This window comes from Chamaea fasciata, unplaced genomic scaffold (assembly GCF_029207755.1).
Source record: "Chamaea fasciata isolate MVZ Bird 193981 ecotype frontalis unplaced genomic scaffold, bChaFas1.0.hap1 SCAF_2, whole genome shotgun sequence".
NCBI lineage: Eukaryota > Metazoa > Chordata > Aves > Passeriformes > Sylviidae > Chamaea > Chamaea fasciata.
In genome coordinates, this window is record NW_027094087.1 from 17,040,370 (window position 1) to 17,063,787 (window position 23,418).

A 23,418-nucleotide genomic window follows, 5' to 3' on the forward strand; every position below is an offset into this window, starting at 1 on the left:
TGTGATTTCATAGTAACACATTTGAAAGTGACAATTCTAAATCTCTCACTTTGTTTCCAAACTGGCTTTGGGATAACCTACTATAATCTGCAACAATCAGCTAAGTAGCATCAACATCCAAATTAACCAGATTCTTCCTGCTATTAGTACACATCCAAAACTGAGGAGTTTTCTAGACAGTGGTTACGTTTGGTTCATTTAAAATTATTTCAGAAAACAGAGTCACTGCTTTGACAGAGAATAATATTTTTCTGTTTGTTTGCTGATTCCTAGCCCTACTATTTACATTATTATTCTATATTATGCTTTATTATTGCCAGCTATCCTGTCTCAAGAAGGCAATAGGCAAGTAGTCTAATTGTCACCCTTCTGTATAAGCAGAATTTTTTCCTCCAAGTTCCATTCCATGTTTGCCTTTTTTCTTGCTTTCTCTTCATCACGTATCACCTGAAAGGTGATTCAACCATCTGCAATGTCACATCATCTTCATTTGTCCAGCTATAACGAGAATACCTAATGTTAACAGGTTTCCCATTTTCCACTTTGAAAATTTCTTGGAGACATACCACATCCTTCAAGCTGTTACAGAACATGAAAGCGGAGGAAAAGAATTCAGTAACACTGAATCTCAACCATTTCCATATAGAGTTGAAAATTAACTAACATTGTCCAAGAAGCCAGAGCAGAAAGGTAAAGAGACAAATATGGAACAAAATAGAACCTACTCTCCATCTTACAACTGCATTAGGTATTTTCTTGTTAATAAATCCCTAACTAGGGGTATTAGTAAGAAATAATTTAACCAAGAATATAAAAAGAATGGAAGTCCTAGGGAAGAGACTGCTACCTCTCCTAGCTGGAAAAAAAGAGAAGTATGAGATGATTGAACAAAGAAAAACACTAAGGACATAGAAGGAGCAAAGGTGTAGGGAAGGGACAGGAGACAGACAACCTGCTGAATTAACAGATACAAGTGGGCATTTTTAAGACCCCTGACAACTTTTCAGTGTGAAATCCTCAATGGAACTGAATGAAACACTGTGAAAGAGCAGAGGAAAGAAGGAGAACTTGCAAGCTCTTGTTTATACCACTGAGTGTACAAAGTCAGAGGATACCATGGGCTTTGCTGGCTGATCAAGTAACAATCCCAGTGAGAGATTCTGGAAAACCATATTTCTGTCCACACAAACCTTGGTAATGGCCACACCAATTCTAGAAAATTAGAGACCACTCAATTTTGTTACATGCAGTAGATACATCTGTGCCATATGACTTAAGGTGTGAAGCCCACTCAGGAAGAATCCAGGATAGGGGGAAGTGTAAAGCAGATGCCTTGACTTTTCAGATAAAGCTAGTGGGACTTTTAAGGACCAATCTTTCAGTAGCCAGTTTTAAAATTTCTTGAAGAACCAACACAAAACACATCCAAACAGGTGAGATGTTTTGCCTTGCCCAATATTTGGGTTTTTTGCCACTAATGCAGGGTCATTAGCAGTATTTATGGCCACAGGAAATTGATCCACATGATGAAAGTAAGCAACACACTGCGATGTTGCAAGCATTACTAACAAAGCACTGCACTCTGAAACAGTGTGTAGCCTCCTCAAGCCATCTCTTAAGCCCTTTGTCCATTTTCTTAGCCTAGCTGGATAAACCAATCTACATTTGATGCTATCCATCAATCTGAATTTTAAAGCTAATACACAGACATGTTTTTAGCCCATAGACACTTCTTTCTTACCTCTCAATTCACATCAAAGAAAAAAGGAACTTTCTTAGTTGTGGGAATAAAGTCAGGCTCTTTCAGTTTTCATGTTTAATAGGAGCAATCACGTCAGTGGTTGAAGTCTGATCTTAAAAGAGCCAGGCTAGTCAAACATAAGAACGAAATCCAACTGCTCTACTTGATAACAAATTAAGCTTTTGCTACAAATAGTGCCTGACAGCAATCATTCCCAAATTATGACAGCAGCTCAGAAAAGTTAAGTATATGTCTGAATTCTTTTTCTTGCCACTATGGTGACAGTAGAGACCACACCTGGACAACTGTCTGCCTCTCCGCTGACCAGCCAGGAGGCAACTGGTAGGGTTGAAGCCTCTTCTGCAGGTACACTGCTGCACTGCACACAACCTCCTACTGCATACAGCCATATAGCAGCAGGGAAAGTGGCATTTTCTGGAGTTTGTTATAAAGTGAACTGGGTAAACAACACTGGCCCAAAATATTTCCCTGTCAAGGAATGGAGGTATTCAGGCACAGAATATCTGAAGTCATACAGAGGACTATAAGACTTCTTCATAGGACAGGCAAGATGAGGTGTCAGGGAAACCGAATCTGCAGACACACCTTCCTAGGAACAGGATCTAATGTGGCAACACTATTAGAAGCAATAATTCAGAGACCAAAGACAGTAATAAACAAATAAAATCTAACATTGGGAAAAGGACAAAGAAAAAAAAGACAGAGGAATCTTTTATCTTAAATTTCTTCCTCTGACAATCAGCATTAGAGAAGTTATTTCCTGTAAAATCTCTGATAATAAGTCTAATTTAACCTAGTACATTTCAGATTGGAATTTAATAAATCCGTGGCTAAACTCAGTCGAATTGAAATGATGTTTTAATATATTTAGCACACTCCACGCATTCTGTCTGTAGCCCTGCAGAGAAATGCAGTTTATCTCAGTTGATGAGGAAGCTGGAGTCTCAAAATAGTGAGGTAAATTCCGATTTACAGTCTTGATTACTAGTCCCACAAAGGGGTAGAAGAGTCACAGTTACACCTGTAGGCTTTTAAATACAATTTATTTTCTAGTGAGAACTGAAGGATCTAGATTTAGATAGAGCATAGAATCAAAACTAGGATCACAAAACAAGCACAGAAAAAATTTCACTGTGGGGTTGTCAGTGGAGATTACAATGCCGAACATCCTACTTGGGTTTCGCACATTGAACGATTATTACTAAGACTCACAATGTATTTTTTGTGCATTTTCAGTATAATTCCGCTAAAGGTATTAAGCTATTCACCCTGACCCATGTCATACCTTTTAGTAAATGCAGAAATACCACATCTTTACCTTCTGTCAGAAAGTCAAATCCACTCTCTCAATACCCTGGACATGTATCACAGGAGGACAAAAAATATCCAGGCCACCACCCACAGGGCAGTCAAGCAGTAAACTACACAGACATTTATTTTTTCACCTGGAGCTTTACCTGTCCTTGTCAGCAACCTCTGAAGTGGTCCAAGTTGTCAAAACAATTTGGTCTGCTCTGCAACTACTTGTTGGTACAGCACTCACTCAGACTTCATACAACATAGTGGTTCAGATTAGAGCGGTTTCAGGTCTGTGGCATTAAAAAGTTACTGTAATAAATTTTAATCACCTATATAACAACATAGAACCTGAACTTGCATCCCTCAGAGGACAAAAGAGCAGTAACATTGCCAGAAAGAAGACAAAGTTAACAACTAAGAAGGTGAAAAGTTTCCCTTCACTCTTCATGAATTACCACACATTTTTATTGCGTTTTCCTTGAGCTCAATACACAATACATTAGATCAATCGTGACTGAACAATGGGACTCCTTTTATAATATCTTGTTAAATATTTCCTTACTTTCAGTAGTACAATTTCTTAGTTTTCATTTGTATTGTATCCACAACCATTTTGGACATACTTCAAACATTAAACCTTATACTATTTATAATTAGACTACCTTGTAGAATTTAGAGACACTTGGGGAGAGGACAATTTACATTTACCAGTGCTAGAGATGTGAATCAGTAAATCTTCCCCCACTTCCTTCACCGGAGATTCTGGGTGTTCACCTCTTTGCTGGATTTTCACAGAGTACTACATGCCTTCTGTTATGTAAGACAAAAGTTAAAAGGATTTCAGCATGCAACCACAATATTCCAAAGTGGTACTGTTAGGAAAAAAAAGTGCTCTGGATATACAACCACAGAAGAAACATACCACCAAAAAAGTGGATGCATTTTACTGGACTTTGCATTTTAAGCAATCTAAAATCTAAACAACAGAAGAAAATTTTATATTTTGAATATTTTTATTCCATTCAAATTACAAATACAAGCATTTGAAAATGTACAAAAATAAAAAAGGACATTTTCTACATTTAAAAAAAGCAGATCAAACTTACTTCTGTATGTACAATCCTTTCGGTGAGAAAGCCTAATCAGCAGACATTTATTCTGTTCTCTTCTGAGCATCCTATGCCAAGTCCCCTCCCCCAAATCCAGCCACACTCAAAACTAAAAGCAACAATTCAAGAACCTAATACACTAAATGTCCTCGAACAGATTACAAAGAAACCATTTCTCACAGGTAATAAACCTGAAGGTGATAATGTATTTCTCTAATGACTTTATGGCAAACTATATCCTGATGGGTACTTTGCAAATCAAGTGCTCTGTAGTTTGTTGATATGTAACTTGGACAACACAGTTGGATTAAATTTTTATTTTTAAGTATTTTTACAGATTAAAAAAAAATTACAGCTTTTTTGATAGCATTCTTCCTTCGCCCAAAGTTTTAACTCTTCAAAAAAAAAATTATCTGCAAATAATTATCAAAAGCAGTAGAAGAGGTCTGAATCCAAAATAAGTGTTTTTCGCAAAAGGGATTGTAATAATCACCTGCTCAATACCACACTGTTCTAATGAATGCAGAAAAAGCACGGCCACAGTGAGAATTTTGAACCATTCTGTAATGTCTATTCAGATATTTTTGGTATCAAGTTTTGCTCAGTAACATTGATTAAAATATCTTAAGCAGTATAGTTCATCTCAATGTTCTGTCATTCATTTGGCCAATACACTGTTTTCTTTCCATGTTCTGACAGCTGATGCTTTTCGAAGCTGCAGTAATGTAAAGATAGGTGAGGCTATGCTCATGTAAAGAGGTGGCTACCTAAACTAACGCTACAGAAAAACATTTTTGGGAGACACAAGCCCTTCTTTAGGTCTCAAATACACCAGGAAACTTTAAAATTGAAAACAGTTGCTCAATTTAAATGAATGTGTCCAGTTCCTCAGAGAAAAGCAAGGTGACGATGCTTCAAAGATAGCTCCCAAGAAGTAGGTTCTGTCCAGCCTTTCTTTTTGCCATTCCTTCAGTTGCCAACTTCAACCACATCATTTAACAGAAAGCTGCTTAGCAAGAGAACAGCTAATGCCTACTTCTACAGCGTCCAGAATACAGGTACCCAAGCCATAATCTTCTAGCTGCTACCTGTAACAAGTTAGAGGCATTTAATTTACCGGGCCTGCTGTGGGCAGGGATCTCATTAAGATGTGCTGTGATGGAGATGAATGCAGGTTGAATATAGGTTTAACAATGGCCCCGTGCCTGCAGCACACTCACCTATGCTAGCTTTCAATTCTGCTGCTTCTACAGCTTGACTCTTGCCTCCAAGTATTTGCAGAGAAACACACAAATACCCCAGATGTAATGTTCAGTTCTGTACAACAGGTAGTTCAGCATGACACAGCCATTCTTTACGTTTTGTCCTTCACGTCATCTGACCAAAAAAATCATCATTCTGTACTTATATGCATACGTACTTAGAGAATACTCAAGACTGTTAAGTTTCTCTGACAAATTTTAGATACAACCCATTTTTCTACTGTCTTAAAATATTTTAAGATTGTCCTATGAGCTCATTTCAGTACTAACACATTACATACATACTTTTTACTTGCTAAAGATTTACTTTTTAATTCAGAGGAAAACTTATTTTTCTAGAAAGATCCTGAGCACACTTTTTAAGCATTACCACAGACACACAAAGATCCATGTGGGATAGATACTGTTAGCACTGATAACAACCAGAACATTCTCCAGTTCACACTACTGGTTAAGATTAAAGGACAGTGCTGACAAGCATTTGAAGTTGACTGAATCTTTTCTTTTCTTGCTAAAACATAAGAATACATCACAGGCAGTTTTGTTGCAAACTGAGAAAAAACCAAGGAATGTATTACCAAGGAAAAGAAACTCTTGAGCACCTAAAATAGGAGTCATACTTGGGAAAACAGCTAAACAGCAGTTTAAGGGTAAGATGTAGCTTCAGAAAAGACACTTACAGAAAGTTGTCTGCCTAGTCATCTACCCCCTTCAACTAAGTTTCATGTAGACCTAACTGTAAAACCAAAGCCAGCAGCAAGCAAAATCAAGAGACAATAAAAAGCTTTTGATGTAAGGGAATTGCTTCACTTTTAACAAGGTAGGAAGATAAACAGTGTAGTTTATGGACCAGCCAGTCAGTATTTGAGAGGTAGTCTCGTTGTTCATTTGACTGAGAGAGGTAGAGCTGGTTGACGAATCAATAGCTAAGGCCAGTCAAAATCATATCCCAAGTTTCCTATGATGGAAAAAAATGTCTCAGCCTGAGACTGAGACACAATGTCACAAGGGATTCAGTTGTCTGGCTCATATTTATTCGCTTTTACATGGGTAAGGTTATTGTAAAATATCCAGAGAGAATGTTCCCAGAGACAGCCAGTAAAAAAGCTTAACTACATTTTGGCATGTGTCAACCACTTAATACAGGTTATATATCTTATGACTGTGAAGGTTAATAAAGCTAAGTGGCTCTCATTTGGCAGATCGATATTACTACAAAAGCACAGACATACCAAAGACTAGACGCAAGTCTCAAATTCCATATGGTTTACCTATATAAAATTCTTCATACAATTTCTTCATACACGAAAAAATTTAGAGATTATTTTAGAGATGAAAGCCAACAAGACATGAGGGTCAGACAGTCAGTAATACAACCAGTAACAAAATCCTTGCTAAGGACATCTGGGTACAGAATCAGACATAATGCTCCCTTGGATTGATGTAGACTCCTCCAGGTCCTGAGTTTTGTGGGTATCTGTTGCTCCAATTTTTGTAGTAAGTTTGCTGATAAACAGGATACATAGGCTGAAGACCCTCTTGTTCCTGTGGCTCTTCAGCCTCACAAGTAAGTTGCCTTCCATTCACAGCATTCTAAACACACACAAGAAGTAATAAGTTTCGTAGTTTATGTATAGAACCTGCATTGGTAAAGCTTTAAGCAAAGTCAAAGATACAAACACAGGATCTCCAAGACAATCCTATGAATGAAGAAACAGGAATTGAAAAATTCCACTATCAGACAGAGTTAACCTCAAATGTTTGTTTCAAATGAAGCTGGACTCTAAAGCTCAATCATTCTAAAGAGCAAATCACCAACTACGAAAATATCTGTCAACACTCCTCTGCTTTATGTTACTCACCAAGAAATGAAAGCTGGAGTGTTTACTTATGTAAATTAGTCACCAAACTACTATAGAATATTAAAACGGTACTGCCACTTTTCACTTAACCCACACAATCCAACAGTTATTGACCAGGATGGACAAACTTTTTTTTTCCATGAAAACCAACATTATGACTTTACAGTATGGAATAAGATTAAATCAAAGCTTCACACAGGAATTCAAGACATTTTATGATTTACCATGTGCTGCAAGTTTCCAGCATCTCTCTCTCTGTACTGGCTCTGCAAAGCAAAATTTTCTTTCTGAAAGAAGAAAAGTTACAGGGGAAACAAGTCAAGATTCAACACTGCAGAACAGTTTTGGTTAATACAGAAACCACCAATCATCCCAAAACGCACTCTGCCTTAGGAAGTGTCTTTACTGATTATAATTTAGAATCCTTCTTACAGTCCAATGGCTGGTGGAAAAAAGGCAAGGATCAGTCAGGGTCACCTGTCCCAACTTGTGTTCCCTCTCCCAATATCTTGTCTCCTTCCCAATCTCCTGTGTACACCCCAAGCGCATCTGCTGGCAGGGTAGTACAAGAAGCAGAATAGGTCCCAATGCTGTCCAGCAATAAAAACATCCCTGAGTGATCAACACTATTTTCAGCAGAAATCCCAAACATGGCCCCATATCAGCTACTGCAAAGAAAATTAGCTCCATCCCAGCCACACCGCCAACTATAAGAGATGAGGTTCAAGATCATTTAAGGAATCTGGAGATGAACAAGTTCATGGGGCCTGACGAGATACATTTGCAAGTTCTCAAGGCACTTTCATAGGAAGTGACTAATCCACTACCCATCCTATATTAGAAGTAGTGGCAGGCCCATGGTTCCCACTGGATGGGAAAGGAGAAATAAGATCCCCACATCGAGAAACAGAAGAAAAGATGACCTGAGGAACTACAGATCAGTCACACTTCAGTGCCCAGCAAGATGACAGAGCAAATTCTCCTGGATGCTATGCTAAGGCATTTGGAAAATAAGGAGATGGCTGTGACCGTCAACATGGTTTCACTAAGGGCAAATTGAGCCTGACAAATTTAGTGGCTGTATATGACAGGACCATAGTGTTGGTGGAAAAAGGAAGAGCAACTGATGTCACCCACCTGGACTTGTGCAAAGCATTTGATGCTGTCTCACATGACTTCCTTGTCTCTAAACTGAGGAGACATGGATTTGATGGGTGGACCACTCAGTGGATAAAAAACTGACTGGATGGTCACACTCAAAGAGATGCCTCATCAGTGGCTGAAAGTCCAAGAAAGCACCAGTGACAAGCATCATTCCTCAGGGGTCCGTATCAGGACTAGCACTGTTTAACATCTTTTTGGCAATGTGACAGTGGGATCAAGGCACCCTCAGTGAGTTTGCCAATGACATCAAGCTGTGAGGTGTGGTGACATGCTGGAGGCAAAGGGATGCCCTCCAGAGGGACCTTGGCAGCCCTGAGAAGTGGCTCTGTGTGAACCTTGAGAAGTTCAACAAGGTCAAGAGCAAACTCCTGCATCTGGGTGAGGGCAATCTTAAACGCAGGTTGGGCAGAGAAGTGATTGAGAGCAGCCCTGAGGAAAAGGACTTGTAAATGTTGGTGGATGAGAAGTTACTTCATGCAGAAGTCTGTAAAAAATCTCCCTTCTTTCAAATTTATCTTTTTCTTCACCATTATGATGGAAAAACTTCATTTGAGAAATGGGCTGTTTCCAAACATCTAGTTAATCACCAACTGCCTGGTTAATGGGCGATCTAAATCACACCAAGTAATGTCATCTAAGACATGATTTAGGGTACAGTTTGTACTGTGGTATCATCACTCCTAATTATGTTCTTCCTTTATGCCACACTTAGCATAGGATCACAATAGGCTAAAGCAACATCTTTACACAATTGTGTGTATTTTTAGTTTTGGAGTTCTTTTCCCAACAGTGTCACAGTGGTAACAACACAAAGTAGCTACGCTGCTGATCTTTGTGCAGAAATCCCTTTGAGACAAATATTCATACAGGTAGGTAACATTTGCAGTGGTCATACATCGATACAACTGATAATCCATATTCTTACCTTCAAGAATTATTTTGAAGAGAAGCCAATCTCAGTAATATTTCATTCTTTCTTACTTTCTCCTCCTTCCCCTTAACCTTTTACCTTTCCACATTTGTTTAAAGTGTTGAAGCAATTTTGAGTTAAGTTTAAATATGACCCCCAAATGCATTCTAAAATTCCTTTAAAAATCATCAATATTTCCCAACCTTCTCCACTCTTCCAACAGTTATTTTTCACCATGTTTAGAGGTCTATTTTTACAACTTTGGTTTGTAAAACTTTTTGGCCTGTAATTCCATTTCGAAGTGTACCTTCTTGCCCATAAAGTCACTGTGCTTTTGCTTCTCAAATCCTAAAATGCAGCCTGCATTTCTGAGAATACACAATTTACCACTTAGTAGGCAGCATTGCTCTTTCATACCTGAGCTAAGAGCATGAGTTCAGCACACAAGGAGGCAAAACACACATGGGAAACAAGAACAGTCCCATCTCCACCAAAAGCTAATGGTCTTCAAAAAATAACCAAACCAAAACAACAACAAAAAAATCCACTTGCTTGAGAAATTCTACCAAGAGTGTATGTTGGCATGATTTAGACACACCGAAAACCAGAAAAGAAAATTCCAGTTGGTTATTCAATTAAAACTGTAAGTCAAAGAAAATCATCTCATATGGCGTAAAAAGACAACACCTTTACTAGATAATGAAATTATACATTTTACAGCCATGGAGCAAGTGACAACCAAAATAATAGGATTCTGTCAAACAAAACTGGTGCTGAGCTACATAGTCTGTGTCTTCCTGCATAGAAACAATTTGGGGTTCTGTGCTTGGATTCCTAACAGAAGTTTGCACTGTATTACCATTACATTTTGCAGAGTTTCATAGAACCTCAGTTTTACTCTAAGAATTCTCCTTCTCGAACAATTCTTCAAAAGCCTAAAACCCACTATCTCGCCATAAACCTCATTTTACCTTTTCTGATCCTTTCCGATTTAGAACTTCCATTACAAAGGCATCCACTAAAAAAAAAAAAAAAAAGCTTGTGCATCATTCTAACCCCATCTGGTAATTTTTCTTTTCCTATTGCAAGATCCTTTATCAATACAGATGATTTTATCCATGCACATTTTGTGCTCCCTTCCATTCAATCTCGTTTGTCCAAGGCAAACCAAGTTCTTTGGTTTAAGGCAAATGATAACAATAATGCTTCCTTTTTCATCAAGGAAGGGATAGAAGGGATATTCCCACCTGCATGAAAAGCATTTAGGAAAAGAACTAGAAGAGTGCAAGAGAGCCATAATCCATAAATTAATCAGTATTATACTAGGTTTAAGAGTTCAGTGGCTGGTGTTTTCAAATTTAATTCAAAAACATCATCATTTGGTAAATGGTATTTGATGCTTTTAATGGTGCTAAGACAATTTCACCTTTTTCTTTCCTGTTTTGATCAGTAATACAAAAACTACAGTTAATGAGCTTTTCTTGGCTCAATAAGTGAGGCATTCTTCCAAGAAGAAAGTGTAAAGTCAGTTTTCTCATGGCCAGACATACCTAGTGGGCTGCATTTCCCTTGTCCACTCTTACTCCTGTTGCTACAGAAGAGCCTTGTTAAATTCTGAATCCTTCAACAACTCTTAATGTTGCACTGAATGGTGCAAAACCTGTTTATCCTCTTTCCTTCAGAAGCACCTGCAAGGTAATAATAACTTCTGTTCTTTCACATTGTCCAAGACTGCCCATCTCAAGCATGTTTAGAAGAAAGTAAGTAAGTAAATTTTTGCCTCTTAGCAATATATCGTTTGAAAGTGAAACTAACTCTAATGATTCCAAGGACTGCTGGAATTAGTGCACCCTCTTACACACCTTTTAAAAATATTATGCAATACAAAAATTCCTCTTTAAGCCACTGGAATTCGTCCATTGCTCAACTTCTCCCTGATTTGCCTCACAAACCACATTGCCAAGCAGAGATTCCTCTCTCATCAAGGATGTAACCTTCAGGCTGCTCACCACTCTTTCACATTACATGTAATAGATAGTTCTGAGTAACAGAGTATTTCCATGTCAATGATTATTAAAAGAACACCTGGACAAAAGCAGCAGTGCTGTTGGCAAGAGTTGACAACGATACACATGCAGTCTTCATAGTAAATAAAGCTATAATGTAATTTTTTTCCATAGTATTCCCATGTTTTGGACTTTGCCGCATTCTTTTAGGGCCATAAGTGAACCAGTTTTTCTCAGTTCTGAAGTGATTCACATGAATACATGAATTGTTATCTGCAAATACTAGTACAGAGAAATTATGAGTGCTCAGTTATATAGCACTTGTACATACTGGTAGCTTATTATTAACACTAGCACATAAATGATAACATATATTTAAAGCAAACCGAAAGTTTCCAAGTCTCAAGAAATATCCAGGAAAGACACTGGCTATCCAGTATTATCACAGGTCCAGAACATTTCCCTTCATTTTAATACCATCACCTGCTGACTCAGGCAAAAAATTAGTTAAATACTGATTCTGGGATACAAACAGGAAAATTTCAGCATCATAAGTTGAATCTTGAATACTTTACAAGATCAAAAAAAAGCTACTGTCCACGATTTGAACAATAACAGTACAGAAGATTGAAAAACTTGCACATTATTTATAACAACTCACCAGAATCAGCCTAAATTGAATAAATCTATTTTCAATTCTAAGTTATTGCAAGTATACAGAAGACACCATTTAAATTCACTCTACTTTGCACCTTTGTGCAGCCTATCATTTGCACTCAGACTGAACTGATCTACTGTGGTTGATAAAGCAGTAACATTTCCCCTTGTCCCGGTTTAGATAGACTGGTATCTGCCAGGGAGGGTTGGGGTCTCCCTTGAAATGTAAGCCCCTCTCCCCTTTTCCAAATTATCATAAATTTGCAATTAAAAGGCTGTCAGGCAAAGATTTTGGGAATAGGTATAGCAGTTCTTTACTAGGGATACAAAAATACAGATGTTGTAGTACTGAAGAATAAGCAAGCAAATAAACAAACAAGAAATCCTAGAAAAAACCCTGACAGAGTCAGAATTACAACCTGACACCCTGTTGGTCAGGGTGTTGGAAGCAGTCCAAAGTAAGCCCTCCTGGAGTGGCAGATGTGGTTCTGTTGGAGTAGAGATGGTCCCGTTGGAGAAAAAGGGTCCAGTAATGGTGAGATGGGTCTGGTCTTCCTCCAGGGATCCGGTGGAAAACTGGATACCTAGTGGCACTGTGGCTCCTTTTTATCTAGGTTAAGGTGGTTTGGCTCCTCCTCCCTATGTGGAGCAGCTTACAATAGTGCAGTGTAATGTGTAATGTTATTGATGAGCTCTTAACGGTCCATTAGCAGAAGATATTCCCATGGAAGTAGTGAAACAATGAAGAGAGATAAGTAGCATTCCACCATCTGATAAGCGACACTGACCCATTTGGGCAAAGATAAGCAATTCCGCTCCACCCAGATGGAATAGAATAACATGCTCTTTTCAAAACCCACGACATTATCCACCCCTTAGTCTATTACCATCTGCATCATACCTAACACAATGAACCTTTTCACTCAGTTCTCACTTAGGATTAGGTTTCCTTGTGGTACACAACTGGTTTTTCCACTTTTTTGCATTACCCACCAAGTGTAACCAGGTCCTTGAGCAAAAACAATCCCACGAATGGGTTCACCTTTGCCTGAGGTAGCGTTAATCCAAACAGTCTTTCCTAAAATACCTTTCATGTGTACCACAGGGACTTTATCTCCATCCACTGTGTGCAAGGGTTCAGACTGGGCAGGACCAGCTCGATTGATGGATCCTCGAGTGTTGGCCATCCATGTGGCCTTTGCTAAGTTCATTTGCCAATTTTTGAAGGTTCCCCCACCAAGTGCTTTCAGGGCAGTCTTTAGTAATCCATTGCACCGTTGAACTTTCCCGGCAGCCGGTGCATGATAAGGAATGTGATATATCCATTCAATGCCATGTTCTCTAGCCCAGGTGTTGATAAGGCTGTTCTTGAAATGGGTCCCATTGTCCGACTCGATTCTCTCAGGAGTGCCATGTCACCACAGGACTTGTTTTTCCAGGCCCAGGATGGTGTTCCGGGCAGTAGGGTGAGGCACAGGGTAGGTCTTCAACCATTCAGTGGAGGCTTCCACCATGGTTAGCACGTAGCGCTTGCCCTGGCAGGTTTGGGGAAGGGTGATGTAGTCAATCTGCCAGGCTTCCCCATACTTGTATTTGGACCACCGCTCACCATACCATAAGGGTTTCACTCACTTGGCCTGCTTGATTGCAGCACACGTCTCACAGTCATGGATGACCTGAGAAACACTATTCATGGTTAAATTCACCCCCCTCCATCTTGTGCCCACTTATAGGTGGCATCTCTGTCCTGATGACCTGAGGCATCACGGGCCCATCGGGCTAGGAACAACTCTCCCTTGTGTTGCCAATCTAAATCTATCTTTGACATCTCTATCTTGGCAACCTGATCTACCTGCTCACTGTTTCGGTGCTCCTCATTAGCCCGACTCTTGGGGACATGGGCATCTACATGGCGGACTTTCACAGACAGCTTGTCTACCAGAGTGGCGATGTCCTTCCATTCATCAGCAGCCCAGACTGGTTTTCCCCTATGCTGCCAGTTGGCCTTTTTCCACCTTTCCAGCCAGCCCCACAGAGCATTGGCTACCATCCACAAATCAGTGTAGAGGTAGAGCTTTGGCCACTTTTCTCTTTCAGCAATGTCCAAGGCCAATTGAACGGCTTCGAGTTCAGCAAGTTGACTCGATCTCCCTTCTCCTTCAGTGGCTTGTGCGACCTGTCGTGTGGGGCTCCATACGGCTGCTTTCCACTTGCGGTTCATCCCTACGATGCGACAGGAACCGTCAGTGAAAAGAGTGTAGCGTTTCTTCTGCTGGCAGTTGGTTGTATGGAGGAGCTTCTTCAGCCCGTGTCACTTGTTCCTGCTCCTCTTCATCTGAGACCAAAGCTTTCACCTTCTGGCCAGTTGGTAATTACTTCCAAAATCCCAGGGCGATTTGGGTTTCCAATGTGGGCGCGCTGTGTGATAAGGGCAATCCATTTGCTCCATGTGGTGTCGGTGGCACGGTGGGTAGAGGGAACCTTTCCTTTAAACATCCACCCCAGCACTGGTAGTCAGGGTGCCAGGAGGAGTTGTGCTTCCGTGCCAATTACCTCTGAGGCAGCTTGAACTCCTTCATAGGCAGCCAAGATTTCCTTCTCTGTGGGAGTGTAGTTGGCTTTGGACCTTCTGTAACATAGACTCCAGAATCCCAGTGGTTGGCCTCGGGTCTCCCCTGGCACCTTCTGCCAAAGGCTCCAGGACAAACCATTGTTCCCGGCTGCGGAGTAAAAGCACATTCTTCACACTTGGTCTGATCCTGACTGGGCCAAGGGCTACTGCGTGAGCAATCTCTTGCTTGATCTGAACAAAGGCTTGTTGCTGTTCAGGGCCCCAGTGGAAATCGTTCTTCTTGCGGATAACCAGGTAGAGAGGGCTCACAATCTTGCTGTACTCTGGAACGTGCATTCTTCAAAAACCTATGGCACCTGGGAAAGCTTGTGTTTCCTTCTTGCTGGTTGGTGGAGACATTGTTGTGATCTTGTCGATGACCTCAGTGGGAATCTGCCGCCGTCCATCCTGCCACTTTACTCCCAGGAACTGGATCTCTCGAGCAGGTCCCTTGACTTTGCTTTTCTTGATGGTGAAACTGGCTTCCAGGAGAATCTGGATGATCTTTTTTCCTTTATCAAACACTTCAGCTGCAGTCTTTCCCCACACAATGATGTCATCGATGTGCTGTAGATGTTCCGGAGCCTCACCCTTCTCCAGTGCAGCCTGGATCAGCCCATGGCAGATAGTGGGATTGTGCTTCCACCCCTGGGGCAGCCGGTTCCAGGTGTACTGCACGCCCTTCCAGGTGAAAGCAAACTGAGGCCTGCATTCTGCAGCCAGAGGAATGGAGAAAAATGCATTGGCAATGTCAATAGTGGCATACCACCCCGCTGCCTTGGACTCCAGCACGTACTGGAGTTCCAGCATGTCCGGCACAGCAGCGCTCAGCGGTGGTCACTTCATTCAATGCACGACAGTCCACAGTCAGTCTCCATTCTCCATCAGACTTGCACACAGGCCAGATGGGGCTGTTGAAGGGTGAGTAGGTTTTGCTGATCCGCCCTTGGCTCTCCAGCTGACGGATCATCTTGTGGATGGGGATCACGGCATCTTGATTTGTCCGATACTGCCGGCGATGCACCGTCGAGGTGGCAACAGGTACTTGTTGTTCTTCTACCTTCAGGAGTCCCACTGCAGATGGGTTCTCTGATAGTCCCAGCAAGGTGTTCAACTGCTTAATGTTCTCTGTCTCCACAGCAGCTATCCCAAAAGCCCATCTGAGTCCCTTAGGGTCTTTATAAAAGCCATTCCTGAGGAAGTCTACGCTCAGAATACATGGAGCCTCTGGGCCGGTCACAATCGGAAGTTTCTGCCACTCCTTCCCAGTCAGGCTCACCTCGGCTTCAACCAGAGTCAATTCCTGTGATCCCCCCGTCACTCCGGCAATGGAAATAGGTTCTGCCCCCACATGTCCCGATGGCATTAGAGTAAACTGCGACCCAGTATCTACCAAAGCTTCATATTTTTGTGGCTCTGATGTGCCAGGCCATCGAATCCACACAGCCCAAAAGACCCGATTTTCCCATGCCTCTTCCTGGCTAGAGGCAGCACCCCTCTAGCACTGGTTATTTTTCCATTCTTGGACATACATAGTAGAGGTTCCTTTGAGGGAATCCGACACAGCATTCCCACCTCCGTAATACCTGGCAGCTTGCTCATGGGAGGCTGAGGGAGTTCCACTTCATTCTAGTGGAACTCCCTCTGTTAGCGTTTCTCTCCTTGAGCTCACGTACCCATGCTGCCAGGACAGAAGTGGGTTTCCCATGCCACACTCCCATGTCCTCCCCATGGTCACGCAGATAAAACCACAGGTCAGCTCGAGGGGTGTACCCTCTCTCTCTCACTGGGGGACGTTGGGCTCTGATTCTGGGGCCTGTGACTCGCACCGGTGATGCATGGGAACTGTTCCTTCTCATCTCCTCTCTCATTTCCCTCATCTCCTCTTTGAGTTCCTTCACCACCGCAGAGACATGAGCCTGCATTGGGCCACTGATCATACTTTCATAATTTCTGAGCTTGTTGGCAACAGAACCCACTGTCTCTCGGTTATCCTCGGCATTAATTGTTGCGATGAATGTGGCGTATTGAGATGGTCCATGAGTTGCCAGATTCCACAACATGTGCCCTGTGCATCTAACCTTGTCGGGGTCATTATCATGCTGTCCGGTCCTCCCAAAAAGTACTTCCAATACTGCCACTTCTCTCAACTGTTGGATTCCTTCCTCAAGGGTCTTCCATCACGTTCTATTGTTGTGCTCTTGCATTCTGTCTCTGTGGACAAATCTCTCTCTCACACTCATTAGAAGTCGTTCCCAAAGGGGAAGGGGCCTTTGCTCCCTTACAAATACCTGATTTATACCTGAGTCCTGGGTCAAAGGTCCCAAATTCTTTGCTTCAGCACTATCCATTTGTATGCCTGTACCCATAAGGTCCCAGACTCAAAGTAGACAGGCTGTATAAGCCTCACGTCCTCGTTGTACAATATCTTTTTGCAGATTACATAGACTTTCATACGTCAGGGACTCAGTAATGATCTCAACCTGTGGCTCTTCTGTGGATTGTGAGGGTCCTCCTGTCTTATCCTTAATATCAGGATCCACTGATTTCACTTTAGACTTCCTTGTTTCCACAGGGGTGACTGTTGCTGGCTGTGGCTCTCCCTGTGGTTCAGCTGGAACCTGGACAGTTGTAACGTCTGTGGGTTCCACTGCCGCACCATCAGACTCTGCCTTCTTGGGGCAGGGTTTTTCATGAGCTGGGGAAATGTACTCCCTCAGCATCTGGCCCACCTCATGCATCTCTTTTACCAGAACCTCAACGCGATCCGGGTGGGTCCTTTCTGAGGCAGGCTGTGGGGCAGAGTCAGGCTCTGGGGTATCATCCCTATTCTGTGGGGTAGGTATCAGGGTGGTTATCCAGGTCAATCTTCCCTTATCTCTGAATGCTAAATATGCCTGTTAGCAGCACCAGCCATTGTATGATATCATTAGCATTCAGAGAGGATTTAAACCCTTCAAAGACTGGTAGGGTAGACCCAAAGAGGTGGGTAAAGGGTTGGGAACAAAACTCCCTCGGTGTCATTTCCTCACAGTAGGTACCATTGTTAAAGTGACTTCAAAAACACACAGTTAGTGTATGATAGCCCTGAATCCATGTGCCTGCCTTCCAGAGGAAATTAAAAATCCATGAGTTCTTCACCTTATTAAGCCATAAAATAACCTGGATGACAGTCACAGTAGCTTTAGTTATGGGGCCCATATTTACATAAGGGCTTGCAAATGGCAGAAATACGGCCACAACCATGTGCCACCCAAAACAGGGAAAACTGGACCACATGATGCTGTCCCAAAAGGCTTCTATACACAAGAACTTAGGTCACCAAAGAACTGCTATTCCTTTTTTCTCTCAATGCCCTCTAGCTGCATGTTGGGTGCCAAAATCTGTCTTGGTTTAGATAGACAGGTATCTGCCAGGGAGGGTTGGGGTCTCCCTTGAAATGTAAGCCCCTCTCCCCTTTTCCAAATTATCATAAATTTGCAATTAAAAGGCTGTCAGGCAAAGATTTTGGGAATAGGTATAGCAGTTCTTTACTAGGGATACAAAAATACAGATGTTGTAGTACTGAAGAATAAGCAAGCAAATAAACAAACAAGAAATCCTAGAAAAAACCCTGACAGAGTCAGAATTACAACCTGACACCCTGTTGGTCAGGGTGTTGGAAGCAGTCCAAAGTAAGCCCTCCTGGAGTGGCAGATGTGGTTCTGTTGGAGTAGAGATGGTCCCGTTGGAGAAAAAGGGTCCAGTAATGGTGAGATGGGTCTGGTCTTCCTCCAGGGATCCGGTGGAAAACTGGATACCTAGTGGCACTGTGGCTCCTTTTTATCTAGGTTAAGGTGGTTTGGCTCCTCCTCCCTATGTGGAGCAGCTTACAATAGTGCAGTGTAATGTGTAATGTTATTGATGAGCTCTTAACGGTCCATTAGCAGAAGATATTCCCATGGAAGTAGTGAAACAATGAAGAGAGATAAGTAGCATTCCACCATCTGATAAGCGACACTGACCCATTTGGGCAAAGATAAGCAATTCCGCTCCACCCAGATGAAATAGAATAACATGCCCTTTACAAAACCCACGACACCCCTACAGTTGTTTTCAGTGACTCCAGAAGTTTATATCACATCTGAACTACCCAGTGAGAGCCTCACCTGGCATCTCATTCTGGGTAGGCAAGGCAGCAATTGGAACATCAGGTAATACAGTGGTGAATACAGACATTTAGTCACACAGGACAAGACATCCTGACAGGCTGCTGCCTTGTTTCTTTTGCCTCTTTACAGCTATCCAAATGTTGCCTTGTTACGCCAAAACAATGCAACCAATCACTTCTTGGCTAAAGGCAGTATTTTGACATTTATTGCTGTTGGACAAAATGAAGCTCTTGCCTCAAGCATAACAGAGTACATACTGATCAGAGGCAGTATCAGCTAGGAAGAGAGCCTCCAGCTCCAGGTCTATTTAGTTCTGCAGTTCCACAGAGAGAAAAAGACAGGTACACTAACAGTTCTGCTAACATACATTTCTTAAATACAGCCTAGTTAACACCTAACCTGAAGAGGAATCTTTCTCCTCCCAAAACAACTTAAAACTCTGTTTATCCAATTTGAGGAAAAAAAATATTCAATTCAGTCTCTTTATGGTTTTTTCTCTATTTACAAATACATTTCCATAAAGAATTTAATTAAACATTCCAAGACTACAGTCAATTTCAGCCAAAGTTCTTTAGTATCCATTAACACAAGCCACAGTAAGCACAACCTAGAAAAATTCAAAGACAGTAAAGTTCTCAAGAGGAAAGCAATAAGGTACAGATTTTCTTATGTCTACTTCCTTTATAAGCTGCTCTGTAAAGGACAAATAATTGCATTTCCTAGTGTTGTTATTGTGCCATCTCGCAGCACTACAGATGCACAAACACCACAACTGACCATATCTTTTGATTCTGTAAGAAGGAGAATATTTTTCAAATGCTTTAAGCAGGAATATTAGCAGAAGAATGATTCATCAAAAATTGCAAGTGTTGAGTACTGTAGTAACAGAAGAAATAGCTATGATGCCCAACATGAGCACAGAAGAGCATTGGTTCTTTTGTGTCATCTTTGGTGCTATACCACCTTTACGGTAAGAAGATGAAAACCTATTATTCTTTATGCCAACAAAATGTTTTCTAACTTCACAATGTTATAATCATCAAGCTGCTCCTACGGCAGCAACGGATCTCAGAATAGTTTCCTTCTTCATTCAGCAACAATATACACAAGTATTACCCACTGTAACGTTTACAAAATAAGGAAAGCTTTTATCAGCAACTGATACTTGGTGAGCCTTAGTAACCATCCATCACAAAAAAAAAATCTACAAGAATATTTTCAATGTTATTAAAAGCTCATCAAAATTCTTCTTTAAGGTAGGTGAAGATTTTTTCCCCCTCTATGAGAAAGGACTTTTACAGATCCTTAAAGCTGCAAAGATACACCATAATATTGGAAAAAATTTATTTCTTATGAACAAATGATTGTTTTAATTAGCTCAGTTAGAATCACATTATTTATGGTATGTACTGGGGATGGAGGAAAAACTTTATTAAAAACAATTACAATATAATTCTTACAAATACTCATAGGTGATGGACGTTTTCTTCAATGTAAGCAGAAATGTAAAAGATCTGACAGATTAATTTAATATAAACACACACACACACACAAGACACTTTAGGGGCCAAAGCCAGGATCTATAACTGACTGGTTTGTTTTATGAAGTGCAATAATCAACGATATTAGCTTCAGTCATCTCTCAAGAACAGATCTCCTCTATAATGCCTAGTGCAAGGAGAAGCCTGAATTCACCTGGAGTTTTCCAAGCAGTCCAGTCCACCTCAAAACCATGCTGTAAGGAAGAATGTAGCCTTACCCTTCCTTGCTCTCCACTTATTCAAACTGTTTCATTTGCTAGAAGCAGCTTTCCAGTGTGACCTCTATGAGCCTGTTTGATCAGACTACAACCCACACAAACACTCAATGCTAGTAAAGAAGTTTTTTGCCCATTGCCGTCTTGCTTGGACAGCATTACTTTAGATGACAAGAAGCTGCCCCTGAAAGCACACTAAAAATTCAATTGTTTGTCACAAAATTGGTATGGGTCTTTTGCTGCTGGTAAATGCAAGAAGAAAAGATAAAATTGGAAGTTACATAATTGCAAGTATTTAAAAGTGATTTAGTGATCTTCAATGAGAATCAAACTCATACTTTGGTAAATTAGCCATGTCAAAGCCCAAATTCCAATCTATACCCATCCCTCAAACGTTAATAACTCAAATGAATGACAGATGTTACTAGCAAGGGAGCTGATGATAAGGTCACTTTTTAAGTTTACCAAGCATAATTTTTCCCCCTTATGAAGACTGCTTTATAAAGCTATGTATATTTTCTCACCAGGGAATTTCAACTATAGTCTTTTCTAATTCAAAAGGAATCATGTCTGTCAAAGGCTGTTAGAAATACAAGATGATCTGTCTACCAGTTTCCTAACCTCTAAGGATGACTTTAACATTACAGATAAGAGATTGGGATATCACATATGTACGGAAACAGCTTGGTTGTGAAACCATTGAAAGACTCCATATATTATTCGGAAAGCAAAATCAGATCAAATTAAAATAATTAAGCAAAGTTAACACTTTCCTTAAGTCAATTTAAGATGTATATAAACACTTACTCACCTGAAGCATAGCTTCTTTCTGTGGTACTGTCAATGTTCTCTCCTCAAATGAGGCTGGTTTGTGAGTGGGTGGAAGATCAATCCTGTAGTAAAGAGGGAATGAAATATGACACATCATGTTTGTGAAGTCCAGTTGAGTGGTCAGATATTATCTGCCAAATCACCCAGCACTCAGTACTCATGGACAAACACCTTCCAGTCAGCAATGACTCAGATATGACATACTGTAATGGAGCATGTCTACCACTGGCTATTATTCAGCCACACACTTCTTGTACAAAAGCACCACCCAGATTTTGTTATTTATTGCATCCTGTGTTAAGCAGACTGAACTTCCCCCATACACTCCAACCAAGGAGGATTAGACACTACTGGCATCTAATATAGTTTTTGAGATACAGCTTCAACAACATTTTTAATGATAGCCTTTCCTTACAAAGCCTTTGAGAAAGAAAAAGTCTTGCACATAAGAATTACTAGTAAGGCTATTTTAACTTTCTCAGTGAAAGCAAATAGTTATAAAATAACTTACATGTGTAAGATTAATATAAATATTCTTCAGATACAGAATTTAAGAGAAACAAACAAGAAACAGCATTTCCAATCATGTTAGAAGTTGCTCAAAAGACTTTTGACTCATCTTGCTAACTCAGTGCAAATAAGGAAACTTATTTTATGCTAAAGGCTCTAAGTTATTTTACTCTAGTTCTTATTAACTATATATGCAGACATGAGCAACATTCCTCATTCAGCTTACATGTTAACTGTATATGGGATGTAAGAAACCGTATATGGAATGTAAGAAGACTCATATTCACAAATATTCTAAGCCCTTGTCACATTTTTATGCATGTTCCACACAGGATCTAGATATCATCCACTTTAACTGACAACATATTTTCAGATATTTTTGTTTCCTTCTTTTTTTGTTTGATCACGTTGAATAAACTGCATGTCTGTGCCAAAGACTTGAAGAAACAACCAACATTCCAGAAAGCACAACAAGTCAGTAATTTCTAAGCATGTATCTGTGGGAGCTTGCTTAATTTTATACAAACATTTTAGGATGAATTTTAAGAGGCCTTCACATCTGCAAATCATGGCCAATTTACTTGCAAGTTAGACCTTGCAGTTGCAACAAACTAGCAGTCACTGGCATCAGTCAAGAGAGAACTCTTCTTTGCCCTCCAGTCAAATCCATGAGAAGTTTTCTTTGAAAAAACCCCCAAACTTCTCAAGAGATAAAGCATTATAATACTTCTAAAGTAATTCTTACCTTCCTCATTTCTTTTTCAGAAATGCAAGAGTGATTTCATATTTGTCTACTCTGAAAATAGAGCCCTGAAATTACAAAAGCTGAATGGCTGCTAAATTAAGTCAGACACCTAAATTCCTGTATAGAACAAATGGTTTTGGCATATCACTTTCAATTGAATAAAAAAAAAGACCAGCACATACTCACGCTTTGTCAAGATAGGCTGGCCTTTTCTTCCTTGGGGTCAGCAGCACTGTCACAAAGATGGTAATGATAAAAAGAGCAAGGACTGCTCCAATCACAGCCCCTGCTACAGCAACAGAAGATGTCTGCTTAAAGGGCACATCTGCAATGTGATAGCATAGATTACAACTTTAAGAAGTTCATATTCTTTCAATACTCAGATAAGCTACTTCAGTGTTGCTCTGAGAAATGCTTCTTCCTTCCACTTGCCAAACAAAAAGCCTTGTCCTGTACTAGTGCTTTTGCAGTATTGCCTCAACTTACCCAACTAAAAAACAGGGAAATCAAGAGTTCATGAAATCAAAACCTGATTTCAAAAATTTCATGGACTACTTTTAATAAGTACTAGCAGCATGCTTTCATTCTCAATTTCAAGGTCAGATGACATTACAAAACATATGGTTTGCACTTACATGAGCTAACAAGGTGTTAATTCAAAAACCTGGGCAACTATGGTTTATTGACAATCTTTCTTAAAGACACTTAAGTTCACAGAAAGCAAAAAAAGAAAAACTTAAAAGCAGGGTATAAAAACCCCATTTACTACTAGGAGCAATGAAC

At 40.5% G+C, this 23,418-nt stretch overlaps 1 protein-coding gene across 2 annotated transcripts in view; it reads right to left on the reverse strand.

The window, feature by feature from the left end:
• Window positions 1–4,055: 4,055 nt before the first annotated feature.
• NECTIN3 (nectin cell adhesion molecule 3) overlaps window positions 4,056–23,418 on the reverse strand; it is a 69,490-nt gene continuing 50,127 nt past the window's right edge. For both annotated transcript variants that reach the window (XM_066175063.1, XM_066175071.1), the window contains 4 exons: window positions 22,822–22,960; window positions 21,361–21,442; window positions 7,519–7,581; window positions 4,056–7,025 (listed from right to left, as the gene is read on the reverse strand). In XM_066175063.1, coding sequence (XP_066031160.1) covers window positions 6,849–7,025; window positions 7,519–7,581; window positions 21,361–21,442; window positions 22,822–22,960 — 461 coding nt within the window. In that variant the 3' untranslated portion in view covers window positions 4,056–6,848. The remainder of the gene's footprint in view (window positions 7,026–7,518; window positions 7,582–21,360; window positions 21,443–22,821; window positions 22,961–23,418) is intronic.